The 13,018-nt window shown below is 34.5% G+C and overlaps 1 protein-coding gene across 1 annotated transcript; it reads right to left on the bottom strand.

Moving 5' to 3' along the window:
- Positions 1–714: 714 nt before the first annotated feature.
- Positions 715–12,768, bottom strand: LOC134804187 (titin homolog). The gene is made up of 6 exons (XM_063777120.1): positions 12,571–12,768; positions 6,976–8,440; positions 6,620–6,797; positions 4,777–5,027; positions 4,050–4,233; positions 715–3,476 (listed from the first exon to the last, which is right to left on the bottom strand). Exons 1-6 carry the CDS (start codon positions 12,637–12,639, stop codon positions 1,079–1,081), a joined length of 4,545 nt encoding a protein of 1,514 aa, XP_063633190.1. The 5' UTR covers positions 12,640–12,768; the 3' UTR covers positions 715–1,078.
- Positions 12,769–13,018: the final 250 nt, after the last annotated feature.

The following is a 13,018-nucleotide window of genomic DNA, read 5'->3' as shown; positions in this document are numbered from 1 at the left end:
ATACGAGCCTAAAATTAATATGTTCATACAGTATATACCGTACCTAATTAGGTACCGTACCGTACCGGTATATAATTATATAGGTAATAATTTGAGCTCATAAATCACAGGAAAATCATATTTAAATTTATCATTTAAAGTATTTTTAATATTTCTATGGCCATACATTTTTAGCGAGAGTTATATTCAGAATTAGAGAGAATAAAATAAGAGTAGGTAAATCATGAAAATATTAGATCTATACAATAACGCGGTAATCTCATATATATATATATATTTATATAAATACACATCCACAAACCTCGGATTACTCTTACTAATTATAAATACAGTGTAGATTTAAATAGAAGTGATTGTTTAAGGCGAGTCTGTTGATTCAAAAATTTCAAAATTAATATTATTAACACCTGTTATACAAGTCTAAAATTGTTCTGTTTCTTACTTGGAGTGTCGTAAATATTGTGAAACAAGCAATCCTACGACAAAAGTATTCTACCACGTTTTGAAAGAAATGTAAATAATTTAATAATATTCTCAAGTAAATATGAAAAACATAAATACACTATATCCACAATACGCAATCGCACGACTTTTAATATTTAATTGTTTTAAACCGAATCGCTGATATATGAGCTGATTTTCTTTTACTGGAAAAGAATATGTTTAGCTCGGTTACATTACGAACCTCAATAGCATAACTGCTTTAACATGACTTGTTTTTTGCATGTTTTTTAAATACGGGGATCTGGCGGCACGGCTTAAACTCATTCGATGACCAGAAAATTGCATATAACAAACACTGTCACTTAGGGCTGATTTAGACGGCGCGCGAACTCGCATGCGATTTTAGTTACATTGCGGACTGTTGGTTACGTCCTATGCAACCGACCGATCAAAAACCGCAATGTAATGAAACTCGCATCCGAGTTCTCGCATCGTCTAAATGAGGCCTTAATGTTTAACTCGAAAGCTAAATCATATAAAACATTCTTAAGAGTAACCTTGCATCATATGTATCTCTGAATTTAGTAAATGCAATCATACTAGTATATTATATCTATACTTAAAATTATCAGATTTAATTATTACTCTCAGTACTTTGCAAACACATACTAGAAATAGTTCTAGGGACTGATTTTTCCTCACACTCTCCTTTTTCTGCAGACTCTAGCTCATTCAAATGATCCAGGTCTAAATTATCTCCAATTTTTGGACATAAACTAGTATCACTATCAAGTAAGTCTGTAATATCCATAGCAATATTTAAATTTCCATTCACTTCACTTCCATTGCCAATACTACTTTCAGGTCCATTGTCGGAATTCCAAATCTTCATCGGAGAGCCTCCGGCTTCACCTGAGTTTTCTTCGGGGACTATATTAGGATTAACAAATTCAGACATGTTATCAAGCTCCCAATTTTTTTTAGATGGCAGATCTTCGTTTGTTAGGGATGCTACATTATTTATAAGTTCATCACACTTTGTTTCTTTTGCCTGTTCAATGTCTTTTTCTTCTGTGAAATCTGTCCCAATCTCCATTGCCTCAGATATTTCATTAGTAGATTCATAACGTTCAATATTTTCTTCAATAGAAGCCATCTCAATATCTGCAATGTTAGAGTCAGCAGGTGCATATTTTGCGGTGTTGGAAGTACAGGCAACGGAATCTACTAATTCTTCATGAATAGCTTGCTCACTATGTGCGATATTAATTACTTCGGGTACCTCTGGACTACAGATGTTAGTACAATTTGATTTTAGAGTAGAATCTAACTCATTATGTGCGACATCCATTTTATCCGACAATTTGTTTACACTCCTAGAACAAGAAGCGCCCGCGCTATTGACTTCAGAAGATATATTAATACTTTGCGTGCTAACTTCAGTTTTACGTGCGCAGTTTGTAGATTCATTCCCACAAACTTCAGAATCTTTTGTATCTGTAGCTGGACTTGCTTCACATTGCGCGATTTCAATTCCATCATCATTTTTGGAATTATTCGTATTCGGCGGTATTGACTGAGAATGATCACCTGTATTTTCATCCTCGGCAGAGCTCAGGGATGAACATTCATCCTTAAACCTAGGCCACGCTTTGGTTTGTCTGGCCAGACCGACCGCCTTTTCCAGCTCTAATGTTACTGGGGACATAGCTTCGGCATTCAAGCCAATCACTTGATCAATTTTCATTAGAATTTCATCACTACTTTGAGATCCGTCAGACTGTTTCAATTTATCAATTAATTTATCAACTATTTGCACTGATGGTGAATTTAAATTTAGAAATTCTTCAGTGTCTACTGAAGTATCTATCAAATCTTTCTTGGCCTCTTCTGCTGTTTCAGTAGCATTTGTGGATTGAGTATCAGAGTTTGAATTTTCGGGATCATCACCATTAGATGAATCAGAGCCCTTGAGATGTTTCTTAACAAGAGGATCATTGTAATGTTTAATTACCATACTATCAAACAGTTCATCCGAAGGATCTCGCGGAATTAAATCTGGCCGTTTTAGAAGGGGATCAGCATTATGTTCCTTGAGAAGTTCCTCATATTGTCCAGATGAAGCAGATGATCCAGGATTCTCAACTGTATCCGAATTCGTACTTTGTTCATCTTCAGCATCGCTTGGTTTTGCAACATCATTGATACTGAGTTCAGCGCTTTCTGGCGTAATACTTTGGTCATAATCCTTGTCAAAAATTTGCCCTTCCTTTAGCGACAGTTTTGACGAGTTATCGCTCTTTCCGGAATTGGTATTGTCATCAAGATTGCTCCCATCATCAGATAACGCAAGGACTGTATGCTCTATGGCAGCATCCGTAAGATGAGTATTTTTCACAACACTTGAAGAGGAACATTCAATTTCTTTACTTTCCTCCAATAAATCTCCACTCGCCACTGTGTACTTTTTATTCATTTTTAAGGCATCATTTTTGTCAGCATCAGAATCATCAGAATAACTTGAATTTTCTATACTTATTATGTCAGTGGGCTGCTGTTGTTTTGGTCGTTCATTGTCAGAGCTTGAGTCCAAAGTATCCGAAATAGCTATAGGGGTTTCTGAATCAGATGACGAAGAAACGGTGCGTATCTCACAGTCAGAATGTAATTTCTGTAACAAGTGTAGTTCATCCATGTCTGAACCAATACCGTTACTATCATCACTCAAGCTTATTTTGTCGTCTTCATTTACTACCTCAGATTTGCTTTCAGGTTCTTCTTTTTTTTCAACAGACTCTATGACGGATTCTTCGTCTTTTTTTGTGTTATCCTCAGATTGAACTTTATTAGGAATGTTCTTTTTGGATTGTTCTTGTAGCAGCCTTCTTAGCCTGTCTTTTCGTCTCTGTTTGCTTTCTAGAGAGGAATCGTCATCGTTATCTTCCTCCTCACTCTCGATTGGAGATTCTTCGGCGTCTTTATCATCTATCTCTTCAGCCTCCAGTTTTAACTGACTTTGTCTGACGCAAAATCTGGAATAATAATAATGATGATCACTGATCAGCTATTTCGGCAACTTAAAGGGGTATTTATTTTGTTGGCAATTTTCTTTTTTCGTTATATTTTGATAAAATTTGGTGGAAAGATTAATTTATTCATTGCAGAACCATGATTACATTAAGGTATTAATGCATATAGTAAGTGCATGCATGGTTACCCTGTCAAGGCATAGCAACATAGTTGATATTTTAAAAACTAATTAATATTCGTAACTCAACGGCAGTTTGCATACATTTTTTGTCATAAAATGGGATTTCGTATTTCTTTCACCCAGAATGAGGAGCTTTTCAAGCTTAACGAATTTTATCAACATCTTACAAAGAAAAACATCGACAAATAAAAAATCGGTCTAAAAATGTATCAACAACAAACTTTTAAATATTATAATTTATCACACGCATTGCAATGTCTGATCTTAATTAGGTAGTGAAGATTAATTACTTTTTGGAATTATTATTTCAAATAACAGCAGAAAGAAAGCTGCACAAAGTATACTTTGTATGTATACTACACTGTTTATATGTATGTTGGTATATATAACTTACTTATCAAATACTTCGGTTTCCTTCGTGTTTGCCAGGCGGCGATTAGATTCCAATTGCTTCTTAAGTTCATCACTTTGCTCGGCAGGATCGATGTTAGCGGTAATTCTAGAAGTAGCCAATCGCCATTCATTTTCTTGTCTGCGTCTCTGTAGCTTTCTACCGCACCGCACAAAGAGATCTCTAGCTGAAATTTGATACAAGGTTCGAGTTAGATACTAAGTCAAATAACATATCGTACAGTTGCTAAGCGGGCGAGGTGTTCAAAATTACCTTGACACGCTCTTAGTCTCTTTACAATAAAGCAATTAGTTTTTTTAACCATAGTGTTTTTTTTACGTAATTACTACGTACACTTTGCAATATAATATTTAATGCAGAAATCATATCTATATTATCGTCAGGTGACAAGCAAAACTCACTAATTATTAAAAAAAATTAAACAATAATCGACCTTCTTTCAGTACTAATATGGTTCACTATGGCTATGAACTTGTGGTGGTAATTAGTGAGTTTTGCTTGTCACCTGACGTTATGTTTAGTAATATTTATCAATTAGTTATATCATACTTAACAATCAAAATGATTTTTCACAAATGGTATGAAAATGTTTTAATTTTAAACCATTTACTCTCTTTTGTAATTTTAGTCATATGAATGAATTGTTACTCGAGTACAAAAATATAAACATAATAATGTTTTAATACCTTTCTTCTAAAAATAGACATACCTTCTTCCATTATGAACGCCTCACTCCAGCCAAGCTTATCAATCTCATTTGCCTCCCGGACACAGCGCAAGACGTCGTGAAAGTCGGGAAATGTTACGGTATTCTTTTTGTTGATCCACGCCTCCAGGCGCTTCGCAGGCGCGGCCGAGAGTCCCGGCCGGGGGTCTATCACAATCCGGGGTTGCGAAGGCAGCTTAGTGTTGGTCAGTTGACAAAACTTGGCATGCACTCTTACCATTCTTTCTTTATACCTGCAAACGTGTTTTATTTTCCAATTACCAATCGAAATCGAAGATTTAGGTAATGTCAGCGTTAATGTCAAATTTCTATGAAAATATGACGTTTATAATAACTAATAACACTCCTCACTTTCTTTTTATTCAAATCAGTGCAAAGTTAGTTTAGAAGGACTCTATCTATATACACATATCAATGATTATCCAACGTAAATGTCCCAATGCAGAACAATGTCTGAATAGTTGCAATCTTCAAGATTCCAAGCAATAGAGGTGACAAACGGGCAGTCAACTACTGGAACCACTGAATTAGGCTTAACACTAATAGGATGCTTACTAGGGTTCCAATACCGGGATCCCGGGATCCCGAAATACCGGGATCCCGTCTGTTTAAACGCATTTTTCGATACCGGTATTTTTCAATGCAATACCGGGATCCCGGTATTTTCATAAACAAGGAAAATGTGCCGATTATAACGTTTGAAATCCATTAAAATTATCAAATTCGGCTGTATCAAGAAGATTACTTGCCCATTTAATTAAAGAAGATCATTTAATTGAAACAACATCTGTGCATATGCGTTAGATAAATAGTTGGTGATGAATTCTGATGTTCAGGATATGATATTAATATAATTCGTTCTTAAAATTTTATCAAAAAGTAGAAAGAAATGAATTGTAGTATGGCAAACGAATTTTTGGTGCCAAATTTCAATATTTATTGGCTGGTTTATTAGGTTGAACTAAAAACGTGACTGGTGAAGTCAACAAGGCGGATAAAATGATTGATTTGATTGAATGATTGGAGGGTGAAATGATAATTATTGTAGATGGCGATTATTGTTTAATGTGTAAAAAAGCGCTGATGGCCTAGCGGTAAGAGCGTGCGACTTTCAATCCGGAGGTTCAAACCCCAGCTCGTACCAATAAGTTTTTCGGAACTTATGTACGAAATATCATTTGATATTTACCAGTTGCATTTTGGTGAAGGAAAACATCGTGAGGAAACCGGACTAATCCCAATAAGGCCTAGTTTCCCCTCTGGGTTGGAAGGTCAGATGGCAGTCGCTTTCGTAAAAACTAGTGCCTACGTCAAATCATGGAATTAGTTGTCAAGCGGACCCCAGGCTCCCATGAGCCGTGGCAAAATGTCGGGATAACGCGAGGAAGAAGAGGCGATTATTGTTTAATATCCTAACTTAAGGCCATACATATCTGGTGTTACAGTGAGCCTTTTTTTAATAAAACTCAAAATTTTTAAGCGATTTATAGTCAATACCGGGATCCCGGGATCCCGGTATTGATGAAAACAGTTTCGGTATTAATACCGGTATTGAAAGAAGTCCGGTATTTGGAAGCCCTATGCTTTCCTTAAGAGTGATATTATTTTATTTTTTATTCCATTGTGTAACGAAAGTTACCAGTATACACATGTATCATGAATTGTAGTTACCACAAGGGAACCTATTAAATAGACTATTAAAAGCTTAATGAATTTGTGACCCCTCACCACGTTCAAAATTTTTCAGAGAATTTGACACTATGTGAGAATTGCAGCAAAAATGTATGAAAAAAAATAAGTACCACAAAAGTATTAGTGTACTCACTTTTCAGTAAGTAAATAAACTGAGTCTTCTTCATCATCAAAGTCTACTTCTTGGGCTTCAAGTTTCTGAATGGCTCGGTTTAGTTTCTTAAGTGTCTTTTCTAATTTCCGAATCTGCCTCTGCTTGTTAGGATCCAATTCATTTTCTTTACCATATATAAAGCTGTCTTTGTCCACGTCTGAAAAATTTGATCGCAAATTACAGGCATACTGCTGAACTGATATAACTTACATACCTTATGATATATTTCAAGCGGTACAGCTAAAAGCTACAAAGAGCTAACCTTGTACTAAGTGACTAATGTCCCAAATTGCAAATAGCATTTTAATCTCAAAATGTGCAATGAATTAGTTTACCTTTCGACTTGGGTTCTTCTGCTGGCACTTGTTTCATATACTTTCGTTGTAAATTCAATTCATCTACAATGTCTTTGATATACAAATACATTTTTTCAGGGGCAGCCTCCATAGCTGTTATTTTACTAGATACCATATCAAGAAATTCTTCTGATTCTGTATATTCCTTTGGTGCCTGCTTATAATAAGGCTTAATCTTTTTTTCAATTATCTTTTCCATATCATTGGAGTTTTCTAATTGGATACATAAGCTGATGAAGTTTTGATAAATAGGATGAAATTCACTTGGCAATCCAACATCTTTTTTCGGAGCTACTTGAGTCGTCTGTTTTGGCTGTACAGGCTTGATTTGTTTGACTGACACAGTACCCTGCTTGTTTTGTGCTATCTCAACTGATGTTTTTTCTGTTCCCATAATTTCTGGTGTTAAAGAAATTATTTTACTTTCTTTATTTACTTTAGTATTTGATTTGTCACTGTCCTTTGAATTTGTATTATTTGTATTCAAAGGAGTGCATGGATCCATTGGTTCAATTTCAATTTCAACTGTATGCATTTCTTCAATGGTTTCAAGCTCACTCGGGTAATCTAGTTTCTTTTTACTATGTGGGACCTTTTTTGCAGTGTCTGCTTCATTGTCACTGCCTTCAGCAACATCTTCGCCAACGACGCTACCCTTGTTGGGGCTATCGTCAATCATAATTACTTTTTCAGTGCTTAGTTCCCGTGTTCGCTTTGTTTTTACTGGTTTAACAGGACTATCTTCTATTGTGATTTCAATATATTTAGGAACCTCTGGCTCTTTATTATTTCTATCCTCTTGAGTAGGTGCCGCCTCTTCTTGAGGTACAATTTTATCTTCTTGAATAGATATCTCAATTTGTTCTTCTGGTCTCACATACCACTGAGGACTTTTAGATGATGTCGAAGCATCATCATCATCAAGTTCAACTGTTTGCACCACCTCTAGTTTTCTCTTTTTACTTAGGCTTGTCCGGTGTTTTGGCATAGTTTTTGGATTAATAGCTTTTGATGGAACTGTTTTTGAGAGTACAGGTTTGGGAAGCATAATCATATTTGGAGAAGGCTTTGCTGCTGACCCTGTCTTCTTAATTGTGATGCTGGGTGGTAATCTTTGTAGAGGTTGTGGTCTATTCTGCTGAGGTTTTCTTATCTGTATCGGAGTTTTTAACTTTGTGATGGCAGCATTTGTTGGTAGACTAAGTGGGTTAAATATTTTTCCCTTAGATGCGGGGGGTTGGGCCACTTTTTTTCCCACTGCTTTCTTTTTAACGGCAGCAAGCTTTTGATTCAGGATTATTGATTTCTCTACTGTACTGCTACTTGTTTTTGTAATGGTTATATTTTTCCCCAGTTTTGGTAGTTGCGCTACTGTTTTGACAGGTTTGATTGTCACTCCAGGGAGGTTTGCCGGAATGTGAACCATTGCATTTCTTACATTCATCTAAAACACAATAAATAAGAATAATAAAAGACTTTGAAACAAAATATTCAGTCATGTTATGATGTCAGCCATGGCTAACAGTACGTGATTAACATCTTAACTCATGCCATTATACCACAATACTAGACTATGTCATGTTTTTGGCAATAAAAATCATTTTTGGTACAAGCTTTTATTGCTGACTGTACTTTTCTTTCCACAGGCAACTAATACTCATCGAGACAATTCTAAAAACCCCAAACACAATTAGTTTGTGTTGTTTTATCACAGAGTTCTCATGGCCACCTCCTGTCTCCATCATCAGATCAGCTTCATGACATCATAATATTGCATTCTCATCCAATTTACATGACTATGTACGCAACATTTACATTTACTAATTTCTCGGTGTATTGGCTTGTCTGTAATGCCGTGTAAATATATTGTTGTTAAATAAATAAATAAAATAAATAAATAAATAAAACATTTCAACTCAATCGGAAATCGAGAAGTGACTTCCAATTTAGCTTCCAGGATTTGACCCACACTAACTAATACGGAAAGTTAAATAAAAGCTTGTAAAAAATCATAAAGAGCCTTAGAGCCTTAGCTTCTAAATTCTTCTATGTGCAATGTCAGATTTTAGAAAATGTACTCTAGTTATGCATTATTTGTCGACAATTAGCATTTAGCAGCAAACCTTATTTATTTTATCATTAAAATTTTACTAATTAGTACAAATAATTATTTGCTAATTGCAATTATCATTCGCTGTGCATGCTTAAAATACTTGCTTTAACACAAACTTGCTTTCCTCTAGTTAACTGACATTTGGTGCTCAAATCTTCACAGGTTTCATAGATAGTATATGCATTGCAAATATATAACATATGTATTTAAAAACCAAGAAATGATTAGGTATGTGCAGATCCCTCCCTAGACTAGGGGTCATCCACATATTACGTCACTGCAACAGAGGGATGGGGTTCGTGCCGAATGTGACAGTAGCTTGTGCATATTTTTTTTTTTCAATCTACGTACAAAAAGGGTGACAAGGGGGACAAGGGAGGAAAAGGGTCCAAAAAATCGAAATTTTGTATGATTTAATAAATGGATGATCCCCTACCTATGTTCATGCTAACATACACATATCTAGACGTAAATCACAGACACAGCAAAAATATCAACATTAGTTGCAGTGTTGGCCGAACGTTAATTGCAATTGACCATTAACCATTACAAATTGAACCGTAAACCGTAACGGACGGTTACAGTTGACGATTCAACTTGTACTGGTAATGGTCAAGAATTTTCAATTGCATTAACGTTTCGGCCAACACTGATTAGTTGTGTATGTGAGCATTTCATTAATAAGATTACCTTAGTTAGAGGAAAGGGTGTACGAGTATATTTTAAAAATGGTTTATGAATATATAAATAATAATAAATAAATATTATAGGACATTTTTATGCAAATTGACTAAGCCCCACGGTAAGCTGAAGAAAGCTTGTGTTGTGGGTACTCAGACAACGATACATATATATAATATATAAATACTTAAATACATAGAAAACAACCATGACTCAGGAACAAATATCTGTATCATCATACAAATAAATGCCCTTACCAGGATTCGAACCCGGGACCATCGGCTCCATAGGCAAGGCCACCCACCCACTACCCACCACCCACTAGGCCAGACCGGTCATCAAATAAATAAATAATATCGTAGGACATTTTATTACACAAATTGACTAAACCCCACAGTAAGCTCAAGAAGGCTTGTGTTGTGAGGTATCAATCTAAAACATTTTAACATTTTAACATTTTGATGCCATTTTCCCTAAAAATCTATTTTTCTTTTTACTCCGACAGTTATAAGCAATAAAACATTACAAACAAGGATTATATTGACTAAAACTAATTATGTACTTAGTAATTATTGCGCACTTTGATGACGAAATTTATCACAATAACATCACTAGGTACTATTAAAACAGAAAAATAATTAATTACTTAATAGGAGATATTACTGCAATGTTCTGCCGCCAGAGTGCAACACTACCAACTCTAGTAAATTGATAGACTAACTTATACATACTGTACCTTAAACTGTTTTTTGACAAGTTCTCACAGTCAATAAAATATGACATTGATGCGTCAAGGCGGTTTGTTAATAAGGGCCTACCAGTAAACACGAAAATCGAAATTTAGTTATCTGCCTCTTTATCGCTTGAATATGCAAGAGTGATAGAGAGGCAGAAACCGAACTTTTGATTGTCGTGTTTCACATTAGGCCATGTGATTGACGTAGTGACGCTATATGTGTCATTGATGTTTGTTTACTCTATGTGCTAGTTGTGCCACATATACAGAGCTTTGCCGAATATTCCCTATTGACAAATAATAATAACCTAAAAAGTGTCAACATTATTTCAACTTACAAAGTAATGTGAAAAGATAAACAAGACATTTTCTACCTAATTAAAAAAATCTAATTCTTTTTATATATTTTGTAGTGTATTTGTCTTTTTTAGGTGTTGCAATACATTGCAATTTTTTTTGCCGTTGGCACCTTTTATCATTTGTCATTTTTAATTCAGATTGCCCGTTACATGCACGCTCGTTTATTTAAGTAGGTTTAAGTATTTCCTTATGACTTCAATAATAGTATATCAGTATATTTATTACTTTTGTTTCAACACATATAGTGGCATCTTATATGCTTCACTAACACCAAGGATTGAGGGTATGCAACGATAATAATAACAAAACTATCAATTTATTTATATTTTACATGCTTCAGAAAACAATTTAGTATACTTTAGTAACTTTATTTCTTTGTGTCACTGAATTAATTATCCCATAAGTCACTCCATAACACACACACTGAAATTGATGCAGAATGACACAACATATAGTTTATCACAAACCCATTTTTGGTCCCAAAACAAATCTGTGTCTCTGTGTATGGTTACAGTGTAAGTGTATCATAGTTTTTTTTATTATTGCATAGTATTGCACTGATGGATTAATGACGCTCTTTCTCTTTTACTTAAATAGGTTAACAAATTTTTACACATTTTTGACATATATTTTTTATTGTACAAATCATATTGTCCTCTCCTACAGCACTGCTGCATGCATGGGCTCGAAACTAAATTGTCAGTACATTGGCAGAGCCGTGTTGCTTTCCCTAGTAATAGCCCTTTTCACATCTGTTACATTCCTACCCGTCAAATAAAAAATATAAAATTGTTATCTGTTCTTTCAGTACAAACGGTATTTGTTGTATTTGGATTTAGTTATTGTAGAATATTATCATATAAAATTAAACTACATTAGTAGAAGCATTAAATATTAGTGATTTTTAAACTAAAACATTGTTTTTGTACAAACGTGAGAACCTCAAAAAATGGTCTGACTAGACGAAAACATATGCATGTGTGGATCAAACAACATTTTCATATAAACCTTAATCTTACACTTGCAGTGTTTGCCTCTCAGACTCTCCATTACATTACCATGTGATAAGTCCATTATTTTTTTGCTATATGTAAATAGGGAGTAAATGTGGGGTTAGTAATTATTCAATTTAAATTTAGACTATATCCTTAAGACAAAAAAAAACAGAATAGCAATTACAAAAAGTTGTTTGACCCACATATAACACACAAGTTTTGTATTTAGTCCAGCAAACTTTTACTTCAACCAGCTTTTGCATTCATACCAAGGTCAGTTATGGGAAGCCTTTGACAGCAGTTGGACTAAATCCTTTAACATTCTGATGCAGTGCAGAATAATTAAGTTTATAGCTGTAGGAAACGGTAATTGGTGAGTAATTAGAATATTAACAAAGTGAAAATTAACATATAAAATTGGCTTATTTCTAATTTGTTTAAACACAATGCAGAACAAAACTACAATATATTAAATTATTATTACAGATATTTATATCTATGGAAGAATACTAGGGACCATAAATACAAAAAAATAAGAACTGGGTAAAAATGCACCTCAAATCATCAGTCATGCGCCATCACGCAAACATTATAAAGTTAATTTACGGACGCATTTTCTAAATTAAAGGCTTATTACCTACTTATGCTAACAGAGCACGAAACATATTCGCCTTATAACATGTATCTACCTTTTTAGGAGGAGGCGGCCCGGGTTCTTCATCTGAAGACCCCAATTCAATAACGTCTTCAAATTCCATGGTGGTTTTGGCACTGTTTGCACTGTCTCAGACTATTACTCGGATACTGCAATAAACTAATAAACGAAAACCGCCCCATTCAATACCAATAACCTTAAAAACCTATGTTTCTAATAAAAAATTAAGACCCTAAGTCTGTTTTACTGTTATCGGCGCCATAATAGCTGAATAGAATAGAGAAAAGAACAGTGTTGCCAGGGCTCTGGAGTCATAAGTTACGTTTCGTTTCCCTAAAAGTCACGTTTTTGCTGCTCAAATCACATTTTTATATTATTGTATTGTATGGGTAGGTAAATCGATTTTGTTAGAAGAAATTCCGAAAATAATATATTTCACAAAAAATCTACTAACCTTATATGATTTTTCCTCAAAGGGAAAA

Source organism: Cydia splendana, chromosome Z (assembly GCF_910591565.1).
Source record: "Cydia splendana chromosome Z, ilCydSple1.2, whole genome shotgun sequence".
Lineage (NCBI taxonomy): Eukaryota > Metazoa > Arthropoda > Insecta > Lepidoptera > Tortricidae > Cydia > Cydia splendana.
The sequence above is the reverse complement of the archived record's forward strand: the minus strand, read 5'-3'. Positions and strand labels throughout refer to the sequence as shown.